General features: G+C 45.0%; 1 protein-coding gene across 4 annotated transcripts; it reads right to left on the bottom strand.

Moving 5' to 3' along the window:
- Positions 1-413: 413 nt before the first annotated feature.
- On the bottom strand, positions 414-21,666 carry dele1 (DAP3 binding cell death enhancer 1). 4 transcript variants are annotated; one of them, XM_083785972.1, is made up of 13 exons: positions 21,652-21,666; positions 21,391-21,459; positions 19,762-19,855; positions 19,341-19,443; positions 13,920-14,100; positions 8,804-8,923; positions 8,462-8,577; positions 7,713-7,788; positions 7,009-7,151; positions 6,325-6,486; positions 3,996-4,088; positions 3,455-3,605; positions 414-954 (listed from the first exon to the last, which is right to left on the bottom strand). In XM_083785972.1, the coding sequence occupies exons 2-13, from the start codon at positions 21,419-21,421 to the stop codon at positions 770-772; spliced, it is 1,455 nt and encodes a 484-aa protein (XP_083642098.1). In that variant the 5' UTR covers positions 21,422-21,459; positions 21,652-21,666; the 3' UTR covers positions 414-769. The 4 variants fall into 4 exon arrangements, with proteins under 4 accessions (XP_083642098.1, XP_083642099.1, XP_083642097.1 ...); XM_083785973.1 differs by lacking the exon at positions 21,652-21,666 and having other exon boundaries at positions 414-564; positions 734-954; positions 21,391-21,637; XM_083785971.1 differs by lacking the exon at positions 21,652-21,666 and having other exon boundaries at positions 21,391-21,637.
- Positions 21,667-23,364: the final 1,698 nt, after the last annotated feature.

Here is a 23,364-nt window from a genome sequence, read left to right as displayed (position 1 = left end):
ACCGAACGAATGAACCAAAACAAATGACGCTCATTTGTAAGTGAAAGTAATAAGTAACGAAGCGTGTTTTGGCGGAGTAAATAGTTACTATATTACTATTTCTGCAGAGTAATTCGTTAGATTACTAGTTACTGGAAAAAGTAATAATATTACAGTAATATGCAACTAGTAACTCGTTACTGCCCAACACTGACGTACTACGAGCGACAACACTCCGTGCAAAGACGTCGTCCATCCCTATTCGCTCACAGTCTCTATTCGATGTTTCGCTGCCCAAGTAACATTTTTATTGGTTGAGATATACACGCTATACGTCGCAACAACGGCCGACAGCGCTCCATATCAGCACGATATCACCATCGTAGCGTGTAAATTGTAAAACATGCTCTGGGCTCAGGAAAACAACCATGGTGGACTTAGAACGTAGTTTTAGTTTTAGACATTTTTAGTGTGACATTTATATGAACAAAATAAATGTGATATTTTTTAGAAGAAGAACAAAATAAATACCTACATTCTCACCAGCCCCACCCACAATGTGATGTCACAGCATGGGGGGCGGGACTAACCCACACCCAGTGTGATGTCAGAGCAAGGGGGCGGGACTAACCCACCCCCAGTGTGATGTCAGAGCAAGGGGGCGGGACTAACCCACCCCCAGTGTGATGTCAGAGCAGGGGAGCGGGACTAACCCACACCCAGTGTGATGTCAGAGCAAGGGGGCGGGACTAACCCACCCCCAGTGTGATGTCAGAGCAGGGGGGCGGGACTAACCCACCCCAAGTGTGATGTCAGAGCAAGGGGGCGGGGTGTAGGGGTAAAGGTTGCCGGGTAGATTCCCCGTGCTCCAGCTGTGAGGAAGTGAGGTCGTCACAGGAAGTGAGGTCGTCAGGTTGCCTGGCTGGACGGCACGCTGGAAACATGGAGCGGAGCGGATGGAGCGCAGCGCTGCCTCTAGTGGAGAGGAGGATACATGACATGAATTAACACCCTGAGCGCAGCGCTGCCTCTAGTGGAGAGGAGGATACATGACATGAATTAACACCCTGAGCGCAAACCCTATCGATGAGTTACGCCCAGCGCTCAGGACGGACGGAGATTATTATTATTATTATTATTATTATAACCCAGCGCTCAGGACGGCGGAGATTATTGATATCAAAACCGATTCACAGGCTGGGAGAATCGCTCCACAGGCTGGGAGCGCCGGTAAAACTTTAAAAATCTTAAAATGTGAATAACTCTCGATCTAAATCATTCCGTCCAATTCTAAGAAGAGATCATGTGTTTAGACACATTTAGGCCCATTGCTGTCCCGTCGCGTTAGAATGAAGCATGCCTCCCGTTGTTGTCGATCGCCTCTAGAGTGTTTTGGCTACATTTAGCTACTTCAGCCACATCCGGGATAACATCCGGTCCGTTCAATAATGTGGACTTCTATTTTTCAGACCGTCAGGTTTGTGAACCATAAAATGCATGTATATAGACTAGCGTCGCAGTCCCGCCCCCTTTCAGAACGACGAGTGGCCCAGGAAATGATTCTCCATTAATTTTCTCCATAGGCTTTTCAAAAAGTATTTATATAAAGACGGTTACGCCGCGGACAAAGCCAACTCAGATCGTGACAAATCATGACAATAATTACAATGTTTTGGGCCGATCAAATAATTAGTAAGAAGAAAAACAAAACAAATAGTGTTGTATCCTGCCTTTATTTTCTTCTTTCAAATTATTTGATCGGCACAAAATATTTTGTTTGTTGTCATGATCCGAGTTGGCTTTGTCCGCGGCGTAACCGTCTTTATATAAATACTTTTTGAAAAGCTGTGCGCAGCTGCTAGACATGAGACTAATTAATTAGAGCGACAGAGAGAGAGAGATGTGTGTGTGTGTGTGTGTGTGTGTGTGTGTGTGTGTGTGTGCGGGTGTGCGTCAATTTAACAAAGGTGCAGACGATCAGAAATCAGCAGAGAGTGATCAACGTTTGCGCTACTCTATGCCGAATTGAAGTGGACTCGGACCCAGACTTTGTTTTTCTCCCTGGAAATAAAAACGTCTGGGTTTCCGAGGCTACCCTAACCCTAACCCTAACACACTAGGGTTACCCAAACCCTAGCCTGACCCAGAGCGAGACATTTCTCGTCTAGAGGGGCGGGTCGCGCCTCAGAAATGCGCGCACCCTGATTGGATCTCATCGATCTGTCCGTCACCCCCGGCCCCTCCTCTCCCCCCTAGTGCAGCGCTACGTCACATCATTTAGAGCGACGCCCACCCGGAAGGGTTGACTCCCACTTTTAGACTTGTTCAGCCCACGGCTTTTTCCAGGCTTTCATCTTTCGCGCAGACGAAATGAAAGCCTGGCTATCGAGGCTACCCAAACCCTAACCCTAGAGGGGTGTGTTCCAGCTACGTGCAACACAATGTATTTGGGAAACCCAGCCATTATCTGTTGCTCCTCATCTTCTGCTACTATTGTACAATAGCATTATCCAACCTGTTCTGTTCTATTGTTCTGTTCCATTATCCATCGGACCCAAAAATATGGCATCGGTCGGGCTCTAGTACCTACCCTAGGGGACACGGGGAGAACATGTGAGGGTACCTACCCTAGGGGACACGGGGAGAACATGTGAGGGTACCTACCCTAGGGGACACGGGGAGAACATGTGAGGGTACCTACCCTAGGGGACACGGGGAGAACATGTGAGGGTACCTACCCTAGGGGACACGGGGAGAACATGTGAGGGTACTTACCCTAGGGGACACGGGGAGAACATGTGAGGGTACCTACCCTAGGGGACACGGGGAGAACATGTGAGGGTACCTACCCTAGGGGACACGGGGAGAACATGTGAGGGTACCTACCCTAGGGGACACGGGGAGAACATGTTAGGGTACCTACCCTAGGGGACACGGGGAGAACATGTGAGGGTACCTACCCTAGGGGACACGAGGAGAACATGTTAGGGTACCTACCCTAGGGGACACGGGGAGAACATACAAACTCCACACATACCCGCCTTCGGGTATGGGCACTGATGACGCGGAGGAGGAAACACGCCGCCAGCACCCACAGCGTCCCGAGCGGGAATCGAAACCCAGAACCTTCTCGCTGTGAGGCGACAGCACTACCCACTGTGCCACCGGGCCCCCTAGGGGGCGCCACCGTGCCCCAACATTTCAGTCACGGCCAAGTTCAAATGATGGATTCCACACGTAACGGGGAATGCTCGTAAACGTCCGTTCACTCACTGTGTGTGTGTGTGTGTGTGTGTGTGTGTGTGGTTGTGTGTGTGTGTGTGTGTGTGTGGCTGTGTGTGTGTGTGTGTGTGTGTGTGTGTGTGTGTGTGTGTGTGTGTGTGGTTGTGTGTGTGGTTGTGTGTGTGTGTGTGTGTGTGTGTGGTTGTGTGTGTGTGTGTGTGTGTGTGTGTGTGGTTGTGTGCATGTATAGTACCTCTGGTACCAGCAGACATTAACAGTGTTTTAGCCCTCTGGCTCCCCCCGGTGGCAGCTTGGTGGTATAACCGTAGAGCAGTCTGCAGGCTCTGCTCAACACCAACTCCTCTCTCATAGCACTGACCTAGGATCAGCTGGGCCCTGGAACTCTGCACGCACACACACATGCACACACACACACACACACACACACACACACACACACAGTTTAACAGATTGAGTGCGTTTGAGGACAAGTGAAAGTAGAAAATCTCCTGCCGAAAAAGAAACGTGATTAAAGAGAACTTCTGTTTGGACACTTCCAGTAAACACAAAAACTAAACACACATTAAGCACATGCATGATCACACTCACACACACACACACACACACACACACACACACACACACACACACACACACACACACACACACACACACACACACACACACACACACACACACACACACACACACACACACACACACACACACACACACACAGCTGCCTCTGCCATAGAAAACATAGGAGGACCCCAGGCACGTTTGAAGTGACTCACTCCTTGCTCTGACGCCATCTGCAGGTAGATGACGGACCTGCGGGCGTCTCTGATTGGCTCCTCCGAGAGAACTGAAGCCAGGAAGAGCTGAGCCTGAAACACATCGACCACATGGTGGCGCTGTTATCATAACTTGAAACACATGGACCACATGGTGGCGCTGTTATCATAACTTGAAACACATGGACCACATGGTGGCGCTGTTATCATAACTTGAAACACATGGACCACATGGTGTCTGTTATCATAATCTGAAACACATCGACCACATGGTGTCTGTTATCATATATCTGAAACACATCGACCACATGGTGTCTGTTATCATATATCTGAAACACATCGACCACATGGTGGAGCCGAAACAGCAGTAAAATAGGACTATGAATCGGCCCTAAAACTACATGACGTCACTGAGCCGTGGTGGTAAGAGACTCACCGCTCAGCCAAACACACCTCTCTGTTTTTACTAAAACTACAACATGACGTCACTGAGCCTCGGTGGTAAGAGACTCACCGCTCAGCCAAACACACCTCTCTGTTTTTACTAAAACTACAACATGACGTCACTGAGCCGCGGTGGTAAGAGACTCACCGCTCACCCAAACACACCTCTCTGTTTTTACTAAAACTACAACATGACGTCACTGAGCCGCGGTGGTAAGAGACTCACCGCTCAGCCAAACACACCTCTCTGTTTTTACTAAAACTACAACATGACGTCACTGAGCCGCGGTGGTAAGAGACTCACCACTCACCCCAAACACACCTCTCTGTTTTTACTAAAACTACAACATGACGTCACTGAGCCGCGGTGGTAAGAGACTCACCGCTCACCCAAACACACCTCTCTGTTTTTACTAAAACTACAACATGACGTCACTGAGCCGCGGTGGTAAGAGACTCACCGCTCAGCCAAACACACCTCTCTGTTTTTACTAAAACTACAACATGACGTCACTGAGCCGCGGTGGTAAGAGACTCACCGCTCACCCCAAACACATCTCTCTGTTTTTACTAAAACAGAGCACGGTTGTCTTCTAAATCCTGACAGTCCCAAAGAAAATAGTTGAGTTAAAACGCTCGCTCTGAAAGAATATATATTCCAAATTTGCGCCACATTTTCACGATTTTTCAAAAATAGCAGGACTACAAGCTCATAGCACGGCACTCTGTGCCTCGCTATGAGCTTGTAGATCTGCTATTTCTGAAAGTTAGTGTTTAGGGTTTAGGATTAGTTTAAGGGTTTAGTGTTTGTAGCACTGCCACATAATATTCATTAAGGATTTATTTTAAAGTGTCATTTAAAAGAGCATGGCTTAAAATATTCATTGAACACTATATCCATCCTTATGTGTAATGTCCTATTTTCTTTGAGAGGTGTCTGTTTTGTGTTTGTTTATGTTTTGGAGGGTCAAGGTCGGGAGGATTTTGATTGATTGACAGGCCGTGACGCTTCCGTGATTTAAACACACGGAAGTGGCCGGCTCTGGAGACTTGTGGAGACAGAGACACAAACGAGCAGGGAGTCCACGTGAGACCTGATGGTGTTTGCAGTGTAATCTGTCTGTATGCTATTCGGTGGAATATAGCCAAGGCCACCAACTCACCGTTGTCAGGAGTAACCCGGCCGGGAACCGTCATCTGCTCCGGTGAGAGTTCTGTTTGTCTGACTGTTTGTCTGACTGAACCGTCATCTGCTCCGGTGAGAGTTCTGTTTGTCTGACTGTTTGTGCCCAGCGAGGAATGCTGCTTGTCCGTTTGGAGGACCGTGAATTTACCGTCGGATTTGTTTACGTTCGGGGATCACTACGTTTGGATTAACTTTATTATTTCGGGTTGGAGCGTCAGGGAGACGCGTGGATGTTTCATGGAACGATACGAACAATAACAATAGAGCGAGCGTGCGTGCTTGCGTGCGTGCGTGAGAGGCCCGGTGCGTGAGAGGCCCGGTGCGTGAGAGGCCCGGTGCGTGAGAGGCCCGGTGCGTGAGAGGCCCGGTGCGTGCGGTTCGGACATATACGGACAATACTTAACCTGTCATGAATTCTATGTAACCGATTGTCAATGAGTTTATTTAGCATTTAGATAAACTGTTTATCTCAGACGTATTTCTGTGTTGGAGTCAGTGATTTACAACTTTACATTGCATGCTACATGGTTGAAACTTGTCACTTTTATCTATAAAGGAGGATCATTACTACCCCGTGAATTTTAGTAACTGTGATAGAAATATCTGACCGTTACATGTTAGTTTAAGGGGTTAGTGTTAAGGGTTTAGTGCTAGGGGTTAGGATTAGTTTAAGGGTTTAGGGTTTAGTGTTTAGGGTACCTCAGTGAGCCCAGACAACGAGGCCTTCTCCAGCATACTGATGGCCGTCTGCAGCTCCTCTGTGCTCCTGTGTCGCCCCCTGCTGCCCAGGAGGAGCTTTGCATAACGGTACTGAGCCTGAGCATGATTCCCATTGGCCGCCTGGCGGTAGAAATACAGAGCCTGAAATAACATAACAGCGTAATATATTAGTAATATATAAAAACAAGTATATAATATATACATAATATATAGTGCTGCTGGGTCAGTGCTACTGAAGGCAGTGTTGTTCTAAAACTTTTTGGACAACGCTCCACACGTCCCAGACTCTTCTCCCTTCTCTAAAACACCCTGGACAACGCTCCACACGTCCCAGACTCTTCTCCCTTCTCTAAAACACCCTGGACAACACTCCACACGTCCAAGACTCTTCTCCCTTCTCTAAAACACCCTGGACAACACTCCACACGTCCCAGACTCTTCTCCCTTCTCTAAAACACCCTGGACAACGCTCCACACGTCCAAGACTCTTCTCCCTTCTCTAAAACACCCTGGACAACACTCCACACGTCCAAGACTCTTCTCCCTTCTCTAAAACACCCTGGACAACGCTCCACACGTCCAAGACTCTTCTCCCTTCTCTAAAACACCCTGGACAACGCTCCACACGTCCTCTATCTGTAGCGTAGCATTAGCATAGCGTACCTTGTGGTGGTTCTGTGTGGTTCCTCTTCCTGTCTCGTAACACACGGCCGTGTTGAACTGAGCCTTCCTGTAGCCCTGCAGCGCCCCCGTGTGGAAACACTCAAACGCTGCCTCGTCGTCACCACGTTGGACACTCTGAAGACCTGAGGTTCAAATTAAACCATTCACTGTTCACCATTCTGAAGACCTGAGGTTCAAATTAAACCATTCACTGTTCACCATTCTGAAGACCTGAGGTTCAAATTAAACCATTCACTGTTCACCATTCTGAAGACCTGAGGTTCAGATTAAACCATTCACTGTTCACCATTCTGAAGACCTGAGGTTCAAATGAAACCATTCACTGTTCACCATTCTGAAGACCTGAGGTTTAAATTAAACCATTCACTGTTCACCATTCTGAAGACCTGAGGTTCAAATGGGATGTCAAACTCAAATACACGGTGGGCCAAAATAAATAAATTGGTAGAAGTCGAGGGCCGGACTGTTTCAACACACGGGCACCGTGGTCAGGAGGACGTCCCAGTCAAACAGCAAAAAAGTAAATTCATTTAAAACTGAAAATTCATTATTATTAAGCTCAGTTTCCTGTTCTATGATCCTCACAAAGCAGGACTTGTAGTATTATGGTGGTCCGTGCAATATACCAGAGGGCCAGTTCTAATACTAATATGCGTGCGTGCGTGCGTGCGACTCGTGCGTACCTATGATGTTGAGGACAACGGGGACACTGGAGTCTCCAACGTGGCTGAGATTCACTGCTGCTTCTTCTACTGCCCCCTAGTGGACAACACATATAATTCAGATTTCACGGGGGCCAGTTTCTAATTGCAGCCGTCCGTATAGGTGCCCTTTGTGAGCGGTTTTGAAGGAGTCAAGGGATTTGCATGTCTTAATGACTGTTGGTAGGGCGTTCCACATTTTGGTGGCATAGTCAAAAGGGAGACATCGAAGAGGAAGGATGGATGGGGAAGGATCAACATATGGAACATATATATGGATATATGTCAGAACAGGTTCTGACATATATCCATATATGGAGATCTAAGGGTTTGAGGTCAGATGTAGAGTTGCAGGGATCTCCATATATGGGCTTAACTGCGACAGCAGGTCGCATTTTATATATCCAGCTCTGATGATGTCACGTGATGTCACAATGACCTGGGCTGATAGGGGAGGAGCCTATGGGGGCTGATAGGGGAGGAGCCTATGGGGGCTGATAAGGGAGGAGCCTATGGGGGCTGATAGGGGAGGAGCCTATGGGGGCTGATAAGGGAGGAGCCTATGGGGGCTGATAGGGGAGGAGCCTATGGGGGCTGATAGGGGAGGAGCCTATGGGGGCTGATAAGGGAGGAGCCTATGGGGGCTGATAGGGGAGGAGCCTATGGGGGCTGATAGGGGAGGAGCCATATCAATATAGTAGATAAATGCTGTGTTTTGATTGGACGCTCACCTCTTCATTGTCCTGCTTTGTTTCTCTGTCTTTGTCTGTCCAATCAGATGTCTCTCTGCTGTCTCTGTTCGTCCAATCAGATGTCTCGCTGCCGTCTTTGTTCGTCCAATCACACGCTGAGAGTTATATTAGGGTTAATTATTAATTCAGAGCAGAAACATTTGATGAAACAAAACTCATCACAAATACATGTTCTGTCTATAAATATGCTATCCACGCCCCCTGCTACCACCCCCCCCCCCCACACCCCCGCTATCGTGCCCCCCCCCCCACCCCTGCTATCGCCACCGTTCGCCAGAAGGGTCCCGTTGACAAATAATGCACTGTTATGTTTTAACCAACCTGTTGTCTGCTCTGCCCCCTGCTGGCCAGACGAGGAACTGTCTGGTGTGTTCTGACTCTCTGCTGCCCCCTCCAGGCACAGAACTGTCCTGCCTCCAGGAAGAACATCACACCTGCAAACTGGAGAACAAAACCATCTATCTATAAATGCACAAAGTCTGTGTGTGTGTGTGTGTGTGTGTGTGTGTGTGTGTGTGTGTGTGTGTGTGTGTCTGAAAACCACTCCAGAACCGTTCGCCCCACCGACTTCAAATTCGACACACGTGTTCCGTTTGTTTTCAACCAGTCTAACATTCATTAGAAGGACAATATCAGCCACCAGAAGCAGAGACGTGTGTTTTCAACCAGTCTAACATTCATTAGAAGGACAATATCAGCCACCAGAAGCAGAGACGTGTGTTTTCAACCAGTCTTAACGTTCATTAGAAGGACAATATCAGCCACCAGAAGCAGAGACGTGTGTTTTCAACCAGTCTAACGTTCATTAGAAGGACAATATCAGCCACCAGAAGCAGAGACGTGTGTTTTCAACCAGTCTAACATTCATTAGAAGGACAATATCAGCCACCAGAAGCAGAGACGTGTGTTTTCAACCAGTCTAACATTCATTAGAAGGACAATATCAGCCACCAGAAGCAGAGACGTGTGTTTTCAACCAGTCTTAACGTTCATTAGAAGGACAATATCAGCCACCAGAAGCAGAGACGTGTGTTTTCAACCAGTCTAACGTTCATTAGAAGGACAATATCAGTCACCAGTAGGGCTGACCACGCTTTTTTTTTTATATATATATATTTTATCCCACGATTTTGTAACCCATTTTTCACCCCTGTGTCAATCATCTAATGTGATCCTGGGCTCTACACACCCTCCACCAACCTGGGGAGAGCAACGGACTTGAACTCATGCTTCCTTCATGCCTGAGTGTCCAAGTTGCTCCTTTACACCTGACAGGGGGGAGTTTCCCTGGTTAGACGTAGCGCGTGGAAGGAACACGTTATTCCAACCTGATCACGCTTTTTGATGATCGACGCTTCTAAATAGATTTGTTTCGATCGTCGACGCTTCGAAACCCAACGGGGGGGGGGGGGGGGGGGATGCGCGATGTGAGGCGAGATGCGATGCGAGGCGAGCAGTGACTCACAATGAATTTGGCTTAAACAACGATATAGCGGAGAGAAACGCATGCTTGGATTGGTCTCATTTATTTACTACTGGTGACTGATATTGTCCTAATGAATGTTAGACTGGTTGAAAACACACCTCTCTGCTTCTGGTGGCTTCAGCCTTCATGAAAGCAGTGACGCACAAATAATTAGGCTTACAATAAAACATCCGACCGTAACAAGTCAGCATAAAATAAAACTGCCTGACACAGCTAGGCATTACCTCTCAAATAAAAAAATATATAATCCAGAAATTGTAAACAAAAGGCATTTTGCTTCTCTTCAGATTGATACTCAGATGTGAAAACACGAAAAAAACACCACCCGACCGTAACATGAATGAACTCTTTATTTTTTCTTCTCCTCTTGCCGTAAATAAAGCGTCATTTAATTGAGGCCTTATTACTTTTGATGAATTGAACATGGTGTACCCTCTTGTAAACAAGTGTAATGCTTAATTGGGTCGTCCACTCACAGTTAACAGTCTTTGTATTTAGTTTGTGCTTGAAATGTACTGTAATTCTGCAAACTGTTAATACATATTTCAATCAATCAAACTCACAGCAGCAATTGCGAGGCGCACGCATGCGGCTCGCGGAGCAAAGGAGGAATTGACGAATTAAACACAATATATTGTGTTTAATTCCTCAATTCCTCGCAATTGCTGCTGTGAGTTTTGTTTTCGTTTACTTATGTTAAGAGAAGTAATGCCTCTGTTCATATTTTCTGTATAGTGTTGCACTGATAGTATAGTATCAGAGCGACTTGTGATACGCCAATTTCTTGTCACATATTTGACACACCACTTGTTCACTGTTGTTTTGGCATATTCTAAAATGCAACCACACTTTAGATTTATTTTGTGGCGGCATGACTGCAGGCTGCAGCTGCTCTCGTTGGCTTCCTTGTTGTTACCACGAGTGAGGGGGGAGAGGGGAGGAGGCGTTGTGGTGCTGCGAGGCGCGAGCATGGCTCGCGGACCAGAATGGGCCGTCTCGCGGACCAAAAGCGTCCGCTTTTTAAAAAATGACTATTCGATTCAAAATTTCAAAATTGATTCCCGTGCGTATCGATTGAACGTCGATTAATCGATTTTTTTGGGTCAGCCCTAGTCACCAGAAGCAGAGACGTGTGTTTTCAACCAGTCTAACATACATTAGAAGGACAATATCAGCCACCAGAAGCAGAGACGTGTGTTTCCAACCAGTCTAACGTTCATTAGAAGGACAATATCAGCCACCAGAAGCAGAGACGTGTGTTTTCAACCAGTCTAACATTCATTAGAAGGACAATATCAGCCACCAGAAGCAGAGACGTGTGTTTCCAACCAGTCTAACGTTCATTAGAAGGACAATATCAGTCACCAGAAGCAGAGACGTGTGTTTTCAACCAGTCTACCATTCATTAGAAGGACAATATCAGCCACCAGAAGCAGAGACGTGTGTTTCCAACCAGTCTAACGTTCATTAGAAGGACAATATCAGCCACCAGAAGCAGAGACGTGTGTTTTCAACCAGTCTAACATTCATTAGAAGGACTATAGAGCGTTGCAGTCCCGCTAGGGTTGGGTGACGATACGAATACATCGTCAATCGCGAATATACGAATCCAATCGCCGAATATTTTTATTAGGCGATTTCTCGGGACGATTTAGCCCATATAACCTGTAAAGTGTGAGCAACATGTGGATCAATTTGGCCCAGCAAAGTAGTAACAGCGGCCGGGTGGAAATCACCTCCTCCCGTTATAATGTATGCTCCCACAGTCCCGACTCCCCGCACTCAGCACTGTCAGCAGCCAGCATCGGGCACCGCCGCACCACGGCACGGCACTTACGGCAGCCTGGCTGGGAGCCGAGGGAGGCTGTAGCCTACATGTTGTTTAAGCTCCGGAGTCCAGACCCATGCAGTTTAATAATATACAGTCACAACAGAATGCACACTGCTGTCTCGTGTCTCATCACAATCCCAATGCGCCACCCGTGAGTGGCGGGGGGGGGGGGGGAAATAAAAAAACTGTCTACTAGTGTTAGTGTATAGGCACGGGGATCATTCATTAGCTTAGCGCTTAGCTTAGAGCTTAGCTTAGCGTGTAGCCAATACTGGTGCAACCCACTGATTGAACTTCATCTCCGCCTGTAATCTAAGTTATTTTTATTGACAACGTGAACGGACCCCGACACCAGCGCTGCAAAAATAGACAGATCTACAAGCTACAAGCGATGCCTTGAGAGCCTGTGTGGATCAGCCAGGCTGCAGCAGCTTGTGGGCTCCGCTGCTCCGCTCCGAGCCTCCGACGACCGGACCGGGGAGGGAAGGGAAGGGAGCAAGTTACCCTGGCTGCGCTGCAGAAACAGACTGATCTACAAGCTCTCAACGCCTAGCGAACGGAGCTGCGAAAACAGGCAGGACGCGGCGCCTTGAGAGCTTGTAGATCTGGCTTTTTTGCGACCTGCAGTGAGCTGTTCTCACTCTACTTTTATGACACGAATACATCGTCAATCGGCGAATATTGGTCAGACGATTGGCGGTTGAAAAAAATTGGCATATCGCCCAACCTTAAGTCCCGCCCCCTCGAGAGACCCGGAAAAGAAATCCTCGTTCATTTTCCTCATAGGCATTTCTTAAAGTATTTATTTAAAGACGGTTACGCCGCAGACAAAGCCAACTCTGATCGTGACAAATCATGACAATTAACACAATATTTTGGGCCGATCAAATCATTAGAGAGAAAATAAAGTCAGGAGACAACACTGTTTTGTTTTTCTTCTTATAAATTATTTGATCGGCCCAAAACATTGTGTTCATTGTCATGATTTGTCACGATCCGAGTTGGCTTTGTCCGCGGCGTAACCGTCTTTAAATAAATACTTTAAGAAAAGCCTATGGGAAAAATGCATTGGGTTTCATTTCCTGGGCCACTCGTCGTTCTGAAAGGGGGAGGGACTGCGACGCTCTATATCAGTCACCAGAAGCAGAGACGTGTGTTTTCAACCAGTCTAACATTCATTAGAAGGACAATATCAGTCACCAGAAGCAGAGACGTGTGTTTTCAACCAGTCTAACGTTCATTAGAAGGACAATATCAGCCACCAGAAGCAGAGACGTGTGTTTTCAACCAGTCTAACGTTCATTAGAAGGACAATATCAGCCACCAGAAGCAGAGACGTGTGTTTTCAACCAGTCTAACGTTCATTAGAAGGACAATATTGGCAGTGATGGAAAAAAGTACTCAATTGTTTTACTTAAGTAAAAGTACCAATACTGCAATTTAGAACTACTTCGTTACAAGTAAAAGTACGGAATTGAAAATGTACTTGAGTAAAAGTACAAAAGTATCGGCATCAACATAAAGTAAAAGTAAAAGTACTCATTGTGCAGAATATCCCACTTCACAAGTTCAAAATGTGTACAAAATCAATTGAAAATAGCAGATCTACAAGCTCACAATGTGTCGCAACGTGACACATTGTGAGCTTGTAGATAGGCTATTTTCAAATGGCCAAAATGTATAGGGTTGTAGTGGTTAATGTATGTTTTCTAATCAAAATTAAAATCTCCAAAGTAATTAGTAACTAAAGTTTTCTTTTGGTGTTTATAGCATTATGTTATAAATTAGCTATTGAAAAATAGCAGATCTACAAGCTCATAGCGCGCCACCGAGTGCCGCGCTACGAACTTGTAGGTCTGCTATTTTTGAAAAATCGTGAATATGTGCCTCGAATATTTGAATATTATTCTTTCAGAGTTTCAGTTTTAAACTAAAATATTTGCTTCTGGGGGGGGGGCTCCCTGGAACAACATATTTTCAGATGGGGGTCGGCGGCCAATTACAGATCATTTTTGGGGGTCCTTGACATGAAATATGGAGCACCACTGATAGAGAAACATTTTTTAAATTTCGACGTCAGGCCTAAATGGGTTAAGTAAACTAACACAACATGGACTCACAGGTGTCGAGGAGAAGGCGGTACCCACATCGCTGCAGCAGGGAGGAAGAGGAGGAGGAGGAAGAGGAGGAAGAGGAAGAGGAAGAGGAGGAGGAAACTCCGAGAGGAACCACTTCACCTCCTGCAGAGAAGCTGGAATGAATCCTCCTGCACATGTGCATGAAGATCACTGCTGCTGCCCCCTGGTGGACACACATATATACACATATATGAGAGCCTGCCACCGTGCAGCCTCCAGCTTCATATGAGTCTGCCACCGTGCAGCCTCCAGCTTTATATGAGAGTCTGCCACCGTGCAGCCTCCAGCTTTATATGAGAGTCTGCCACCGTGCAGCCTCCAGCTTTATGAGTCTGCCACCGTGCAGCCTCCAGCTTTATATGAGAGTCTGCCACCGTGCAGCCTCCAGCTTTATATGAGAGTCTGCCACCGTGCAGCCTCCAGCTTTATATGAGAGTCTGCCACCGTGCAGCCTCCAGCTTTATATGAGAGTCTGCCACCGTGCAGCCTCCAGCTTTATATGAGAGCCTGCCACCGTGCAGCCTCCAGCTTTATATGAGAGTCTGCCACCGTGCAGCCTCCAGCTTTATATGAGAGTCTGCCACTGTGCAGCCTCCAGCTTTATATGAGAGTCTGCCACCGTGCAGCCTCCAGCTTTATGAGTCTGCCACCGTGCAGCCTCCAGCTTTATATGAGAGTCTGCCACCGTGCAGCCTCCAGCTTTATATGAGAGTCTGCCACCGTGCAGCCTCCAGCTTTATATGAGAGCCTGCCACCGTGCAGCCTCCAGCTTTTCACCAGAGGAGAAAATGTCTGGAATAAAGTAGTTAACATCACAGGCAGACTCTTCACATACTAGAGCATGTCTGGAATAAAGTAGTTAATATCACAGGCAGACTCTTCACATACTAGAGCATGTCTGAAATAAAGTAGTTAATATCACAGGCAGACTCTTCACATACTAGAGCATGTCTGGAATGAAGTAGTTAACATCACAGGCAGACTCTTCACATACTAGAGCATGTCTGAAATAATAAAGTAGTTAACATCACAGGCAGACTCTTCACATACTAGAGCATGTCTGAAATAATAAAGTAGTTAATATCACAGGTAGACTCTTCACATACTAGAGCATGTCTGAAATAATAAAGTAGTTAATATCACAGACAGACTCTTCACATACTAGAGCATGTCTGAAATAATAAATGAGTTAATATCACAGGTAGACTCTTCACATACTAGAGCATGTCTGAAATAATAAAGTAGTTAATATCACAGGCAGACTCTTCACATACTAGAGCATGTCTGGAATAATAAAGTAGTTAACATCACAGGCAGACTCTTCACATACTAGAGCATGTCTGAAATAATAAAGTAGTTAATATCACAGGCAGACTCTTCACATACTAGAGCATGTCTGAAATAATAAATGAGTTAACATCACAGGCAGACTCTTCACATACTAGAGCATGTCTGAAATAATAAATGAGTTAATATCACAGGCAGACTCTTCACATACTAGAGCATGTCTGAAATAATAAATGAGTTAATATCACAGGCAGACTCTTCACATACTAGAGCATGTCTGAAATAATAAATGAGTTAACATCACAGGCAGACTCTTCACATACTAGAGCATGTCTGAGATAATAAATGAGTTAACATCACAGGCAGACTCTTCACATACTAGAGCATGTCTGAAATAATAAATGAGTTAATATCACAGACAGACTCTTCACATACTAGAGCATGTCTGAAATAATAAATGAGTTAATATCACAGGCAGACTCTTCACATACTAGAGCATGTCTGAAATAATAAATGAGTTAACATCACAGGCAGACTCTTCACATACTAGAGCATGTCTGAGATAATAAATGAGTTAACATCACAGGCAGACTCTTCACATACTAGAGCATGTCTGAAATAAAGTAGTTAACATCACAGGCAGACTCTTCACATACTAGAGCATGTCTGGAATAAAGTAGTTAACATCACAGGCAGACTCTTCACATACTAGAGCATGTCTGGAATAATAAATGAGTTAACATCACAGGCAGACTCTTCACATACTAGAGCATGTCTGAAATAATAAAGTAGTTAATATCACAGGCAGACTCTTCACATACTAGAGCATGTCTGGAATGAAGTAGTTAACATCACAGGCAGACTCTTCACATACTAGAGCATGTCTGAAATAATAAAGTAGTTAACATCACAGGCAGACTCTTCACATACTAGAGCATGTCTGAAATAATAAAGTAGTTAATATCACAGGTAGACTCTTCACATACTAGAGCATGTCTGAAATAATAAAGTAGTTAATATCACAGACAGACTCTTCACATACTAGAGCATGTCTGAAATAATAAATGAGTTAATATCACAGGTAGACTCTTCACATACTAGAGCATGTCTGAAATAATAAAGTAGTTAATATCACAGGCAGACTCTTCACATACTAGAGCATGTCTGGAATAATAAAGTAGTTAACATCACAGGCAGACTCTTCACATACTAGAGCATGTCTGAAATAATAAAGTAGTTAATATCACAGGCAGACTCTTCACATACTAGAGCATGTCTGAAATAATAAATGAGTTAACATCACAGGCAGACTCTTCACATACTAGAGCATGTCTGAAATAATAAATGAGTTAATATCACAGGCAGACTCTTCACATACTAGAGCATGTCTGAAATAATAAATGAGTTAATATCACAGGCAGACTCTTCACATACTAGAGCATGTCTGAAATAATAAATGAGTTAACATCACAGGCAGACTCTTCACATACTAGAGCATGTCTGAGATAATAAATGAGTTAACATCACAGGCAGACTCTTCACATACTAGAGCATGTCTGAAATAATAAATGAGTTAATATCACAGACAGACTCTTCACATACTAGAGCATGTCTGAAATAATAAATGAGTTAATATCACAGGCAGACTCTTCACATACTAGAGCATGTCTGAAATAATAAATGAGTTAACATCACAGGCAGACTCTTCACATACTAGAGCATGTCTGAGATAATAAATGAGTTAACATCACAGGCAGACTCTTCACATACTAGAGCATGTCTGAAATAAAGTAGTTAACATCACAGGCAGACTCTTCACATACTAGAGCATGTCTGGAATAAAGTAGTTAACATCACAGGCAGACTCTTCACATACTAGAGCATGTCTGGAATAATAAATGAGTTAACATCACAGGCAGACTCTTCACATACTAGAGCATGTCTGAAATAATAAAGTAGTTAATATCACAGGCAGACTCTTCACATACTAGAGCATGTCTGAAATAAAGTAGTTAATATCACAGGCAGACTCTTCACATACTAGAGCATGTCTGGAATAAATGTTAGAACTGACATGGACATAAATATAACCTGCGCTGGTCGACAGGTATCAATACACTATCTATCTATCTATCTATCACTATACAGGTATCACTACACTTTTAGACCCACATGTTTGTTCCAGCGTGGATGATTACATTTATTTATTGATCTCCTCTTGTCTTGATTGTTTAAACATGACGTCATGGACCGCTGTGCTCAATAACAGGCTTGATAAGCCCAAAGCTTATTGATACCGGGTACTGGATAAGCCCAAAGCTTATTGATACCGGGTACTGTATAAGCCCAAAGCTTAATGATACCGGGTACTCGATAAGCCCAAAGCTTATTGATACCGGGTACTGGATAAGCCCAAAGCTTATTGATACCGGGTACTCGATAAGCCCAAAGCTTATTGATACCGGTACTCGATAAGCCCAAAGCTTATCGATACCAGGTACTCGATAAGCCCAAAGCTTATCGATACCGGGTACTCAATAAGCTTGTTATCGGAATCTTTTGGGTATCGTCTATCGAGCTCCATCCCTAGTAATGTTAAGAGTCCACAGAAGACATGTAAATATGAAATGAATGCTTAAACATGTAGCTAGGTGTAATGTTAGAGACCACGGAAGACATGTAAATATGAAATAAATGCTTAAACATGTAGCTAGGTACAATGTTAGAGACCACAGAAGACATGTAAATATGAAATAAATGCTTAAACATGTAGCTAGGTATAATGTAGACTTATAGCATGTTATGTAGACGGCACTATAATTGCATTGTATATAATCATAGCACGCCATAGTACATATGTATAGCATAGTAGTATATATATATATAGTTTATATGTATAGTCTCATAATATAGATATTCCACTGTTACTTTCTTAGCTTACGCATGTTTTATGATAAATGCTTTTGTGATGTATTCCCATGCTTTTTGTTCTTGATTATTGTAAATCGCTCTGGATTAAGAGCGTCTGCTAAATGCCTAAATTGTAAATTGTAATGTAAGAGACCACAGAAGTTAACCTTTTCAAGCCTGTTTTCTCAACTCGCTGTTACTCTGCAAGACATTACTCTATAAGCCATATCTCCACTGGTGGGTCAAACTGTTTTCACATGACATGGAAAAACGAAAATGACATAAAAAGTTCAATGGCAGTCCCTCAGTCAAGCTGGGTCACAATATTATAATATTATAATTATCATAATATTATAATCTGCTGCCAAAAATGTAGTTTTAGAAATGATTGTAAAGTCAAACCTGCTGACATACATGTTCTTTACAAATGTATGTAAGCTTTTGTTCACAGCTTTGTGTGTGTGCGTGTGTCGTACCCATCCCACTGCGTCCAGCGTTCGTACGTGTGTGTGTGTGTGTGTGTGTGTGTGTGTGTGTGTGTGTGTGTGTGCGTGTGTCGTACCCATCCCACTGCGTCCAACGTTCGTACGTGTGTGTGTGTGTGTGTGTGTGTGTGTGTGTGTGTGTGTGTGTGTGCGTGTGTCGTACCCATCCCACTGCGTCCAGCGTTCGTACGTGTGTGTGTGTGTGTGTGTGTGTGTGTGTGTGTGTGTGTGTGTGTGCGTGTGTCGTACCCATCCCACTGCGTCCAGCGTTCGTACGTGTGTGTGTGTGTGTGTGTGTGTGTGTGTGTGTGTGTGTGTGTGTGCGTGTGTCGTACCCATCCCACTGCGTCCAACATGCGTGTGTGTGTGTGTGTGTGTGTGTGTGCGTGCATCGTACCCATCCCACTGCGTCCAGCGTGCGTGTGTGTGTGTGTGTGTGTGTGTGTGTGTGTGTGTGTGTGCGTGCATCGTACCCATCCCAATGCGTCCAACATGCGTGTGTGTGTGTGTGTGTGTGTGTGTGTGTGTGTGTGTGTGTGTGTGTGTGCATCGTACCCATCCCAATGCGTCCAACATGCGTGTGTGTGTGTGTGTGTGTGTGTGTGTGTGTGTGCGTGCATCGTACCCATCCCAATGCGTCCAACATGCGTGTGTGTGTGTGTGTGTGTGTGTGTGTGTGTGTGTGTGTGTGTGTGTGTGTGTGTGTGTGCGTGCATCGTACCCATCCCACTGCGTCCAGCGCAGTATAACGAGGGATCTCAGCGTTGCAGAACTGAAACCTTCTCTGTTTCTTCTTCTTCTGTCCATCGTCTCCTCTCTGGGAGCTAGAGGAGGAAGAGGAGGAGGAGGAGGAGGAGGAGGAGGAGGAGGAGGAGGAGGAGGAGGAGGAGGAAGAGGAAGAGGAAGAGGAGGAGGAGGAGGAGGAGGAGGAGGAGGAGGAGGAGGAGGAGGAGAACACTTCAATGTATTTATATATTCTATATTCTCTTCTCTGGGAGCTGGAGGAGGAGGAGAACACTTCAATGTATTTATATATTCCTTCAGCTCCAGATACTGTATCGGTATAGGAAAAGTATCGGTCCTTATTTGCCATATGGGGTCATATCGGTATCGTTGAATATGCCAGTCTAATCATGGGTTACCTGCTGGGCACCAGGACCGTGGCGGAGGAGACCTCATCCTGGTGGGGGGGCGGGGTCAGCCGCAGGGGGGCGTTGCCATGACAACGGGTCAGAACTGTGTGTGGGGGGGGAGAGGGACATCAGAAGGTCAAAGTTCAAACTGATTCACATCTTCATTCCCGTTAATATGACAACATTCTAATGGACGGACAGACAGACAGACAGACAGACAGACAGACAGACAGACAGACAGACAGACAGACAGACAGACAGACAGACAGAGGAACCAAATGGACCCTTGCAGGTCTGTAACAGCAGTAATATCAGTAGCAGTAATAGTAGTAGTAGTAGTATAGACTAATAGGCGAGTGCGCTCCCGGTGTGCAACTGTGGATTTCCCAAACGAACCCCGTTTGAAAAAAGTAGCCGGGGCGCTTGGATAAAAATGCTTTTTATTAAACAACGCGGGATGCAGCAGTGCTAATCGCTGGTGCAGCAACTAACTAACACCCGTGGGACAAATTGTGAGTACTTTATATTTGAAATCGGAATGTTTATATATATACGTTTTGGTTGTAAATGTAGCGACCGCGTAAAACAGGCTGTAGTTGCGTCATGACTGTCATGATAATTATCATGGCAGTCATGTTTCAGGGCTATGTTAGTAGTAGTAGTAGTAGTAGTATTAGTAGTGATAAAATGGCCACCAACATAATCAAAAAAGTCAATCAAAGAACAAGATTCCTTTACAGGATCTCCTCACTGTTCAACAAAAACACCTTGAAGACCTTAACAGGAGCCCTCGTACAAGGTTTCTTTGACTATGCATCCACCTCTTGGTACCACAGCACCTCAAAGGCCCTTAAAACAAGGCTCCAGACTTCCCAAAACAAAGTAGGTCAAGCTCCTACTTGGCCTCACCCCCCGAACCCACCTCACCCCTGCCCACTTTGACAGGCTGGGATGGCTTAGAGTACAGCATCTTGCAATGGGTCTGGTCCACAAGATTCGATAGACCACCAAGATACCCATGTACCTGTCTAAATACTTCACTAAGATACCCATGTACCTGTCTAGATACTTCACTTAGATACCCATGTACCTGTCTAGATACTTCCTTAATGTTAACGAAGTCCACACCCACAACACCAGAGGGAGTGCAACAAACCATGTACAACCCAGATTCGGCACAAACAAGGGACTAAATTATTTTCGCTCCTATGCCACCAAAATGTGGAACGCCCTACCAACAGTCATTAAGACATGTGAATCCCTTGACTCCTTCAAAACCGCTCTCAAAGGGCACCTACGGATGGCTGCAATTCGAAATGAATCCCCCCCACCGCCCCCCTTTTCCCCTCAATGTATATGTATCTTTTCCCTCTTTGCTTCCTATATGATGAATTCCTGTTCTGTTCTTTAACTATATAGAAGTGTCTATTTGTATGTCTCTAAATGTTTTGATGAATTGAACAATGTGGACCCTGTTGTAAACAAGTGTAATGCTTAATTGGGTCGTCCACTCACAGTTAACAGTCTTTGTATTGAGTTTGTGCTTGAAATGTACTGTAATTCTGCAAACTGTTAATAAATATTTCAATCAATCAATCAAAAGTAGTAGTATTAGTAATACTAGTAGTATTTTCTTACCTCTGGTCACAAAGCCTTGAAGTCGCCACATGTTGTTTTCTTGTTGTTGCGACTTGTTTCAGTTCAGAACTAAATGTTACATTATAATTATATAACTAGTAACAAAGTAACCAGTTAGTCTGTCGCGTCGTTGTTTGGGTTCACCAAGCTGCTGTTGCATTAATAACATAACAAACAGATAATGTGTTCTATCTATGGATACAATGTGGTTAAAGTTATGCAATGTGTTTAAATGTAGCAGAGCTAAAAAAAAATAAACACCGTCCGTCACGAGTTACTGCGACCCGGAAGTTGTTGTTGTTCTTCTTCTCGTGCGACACTGAAAGCGGTTAGAATTCTGTGACCTTCAGGAAGTGACCGGATTCTTTTCAAATGGTGTAAAAATGTCCTACATTTGATTTGTTTTGAAAAAGGTTATTTATTTAAATTCATCCAACAATGAAGTAACCTTTTAAATAATGGGCCGCATTTTACTACAGCTATAAAACACATAATAGTTATAATTAAAGCTAATAAGACGAGGCTACCAACAGCCAATGAAGCACTTTCTGTACTTACTGCTTACTATGGGCTGAACCACTAGAGGGCGCCATGGTGTTGCATTTGACGTTGAAAGCAAAGAGCCTGTTGACATTATTAATTCAGTAAAGAAGTACTGTCACTGTACTCAAGTCAAAGTATTTCTGATGTAATTTTACAGTACTTTTTACAGTACTTTTACTTCTACTGCACTACATCTCAGTACTTTTTACTCCACTAGAATTATTTGAAAACTAGTATTACTATTATTACATAACATACTTTAATCACTTCAGCCTTTAATATTTAAACTTTGACTAAATGAAAATAGCAAGCTCACAACACACGGCGCGTGATAAATATTGTTTGCTTGTAGATCTGCTATTTTCCAAACATTTTACTACACAAGGACTTCTTCACTGTGAAATAAATAGTTGTTAAATATTGAGCCTTAATTGGCACCAAGCCAACTCCTGACGGACTGTTGCTATGAATACCATCAGTCCCAGTGAGTCCCAGTCAGTCCCACTGAGTCAGTCAGTCAGTCAGTCAGTCAGTCAGTCAGTCAGTCAGTCAGTCAGTCAGTCCCAGTCAGTCAGTCAGTCAGTTCCAGTCAGTCAGTCAGTCAGTCAGTCAGTCAGTCAGTCAGTCAGTCAGTCAGTCAGTCAGTCAGTCAGTCAGTCAGTCAGTCAGTCAGTCCCAGTCAGTCAGTCAGCCAGTCAGTCAGTCAGTCAGTCAGTCAGTCAGTCAGTCAGTCAGTCAGTCAGTCAGTCAGTCAGTCAGTCAGTCAGTCAGTCAGTCCCAGTCAGTCAGTCAGTCAGTCAGTCAGTCAGTCAGTCAGTCAGTCAGTCAGTCAGTCAGTCCCAGTCAGTCAGTCAGTCAGTCAGTCAGTCAGTCCCAGTCAGTCAGTCAGTCCCGGTCAGTCAGTCAGTCAGTCAGTCAGTCAGTCAGTCAGTCAGTCCCAGTCAGTCAGTCAGTCAGTCAGTCAGTCAGTCAGTCAGTCAGTCAGTCAGTCAGTCCCAGTCAGTCAGTCAGTCAGTCAGTCAGTCAGTCAGTCAGTCAGTCAGTCAGTCCCAGTCAGTCAGTCAGTCAGTCAGTCAGTCAGTCAGTCAGTCAGTCAGTCAGTTCCAGTCAGTCAGTCCCAGTCAGTCAGTCAGTCAGTCAGTCAGTCAGTCAGTCAGTCCCAGTCAGTCAGTCAGTCAGTCAGTCAGTCAGTCAGTCAGTCCCAGTCAGTCAGTCAGTCAGTCAGTCAGTCAGTCCCAGTCAGTCAGTCCCAGTCAGTCAGTCAGTCAGTCAGTCCCAGTCAGTCAGTCAGTCAGTCCCGGTCAGTCAGTCAGTCCCAGTCAGTCAGTCAGTCCCGGTCAGTCAGTCAGTCAGTCAGTCAGTCAGTCAGTCAGTCAGTCAGTCAGTCAGTCAGTCAGTCAGTCCCGGTCAGTCAGTCAGTCAGTCAGTCAG

Source organism: Protomyctophum parallelum (genome assembly GCF_964188405.1).
Source record: "Protomyctophum parallelum genome assembly, chromosome: 16".
Classification (NCBI taxonomy): domain Eukaryota; kingdom Metazoa; phylum Chordata; class Actinopteri; order Myctophiformes; family Myctophidae; genus Protomyctophum; species Protomyctophum parallelum.
The sequence above is the reverse complement of the archived record's forward strand: the minus strand, read 5'-3'. Positions and strand labels throughout refer to the sequence as shown.

Excerpts from the sequence above, each read along its gene's own strand:
- dele1 (XM_083785972.1), bottom strand. The coding sequence starts at position 21,421 with ATGTGGCGACTTCAAGGCTTTGTGACCAGAG. Across the intron at positions 19,856-21,390 it reads TCAAGGCTTTGTGACCAGAG|TTCTGACCCGTTGTCATGGC; the intron begins GTAAGAAAATAC and ends CCCCACACACAG. Across the intron at positions 6,487-7,008 it reads CCACACAGAACCACCACAAG|GCTCTGTATTTCTACCGCCA; the intron begins GTACGCTATGCT and ends ATGTTATTTCAG.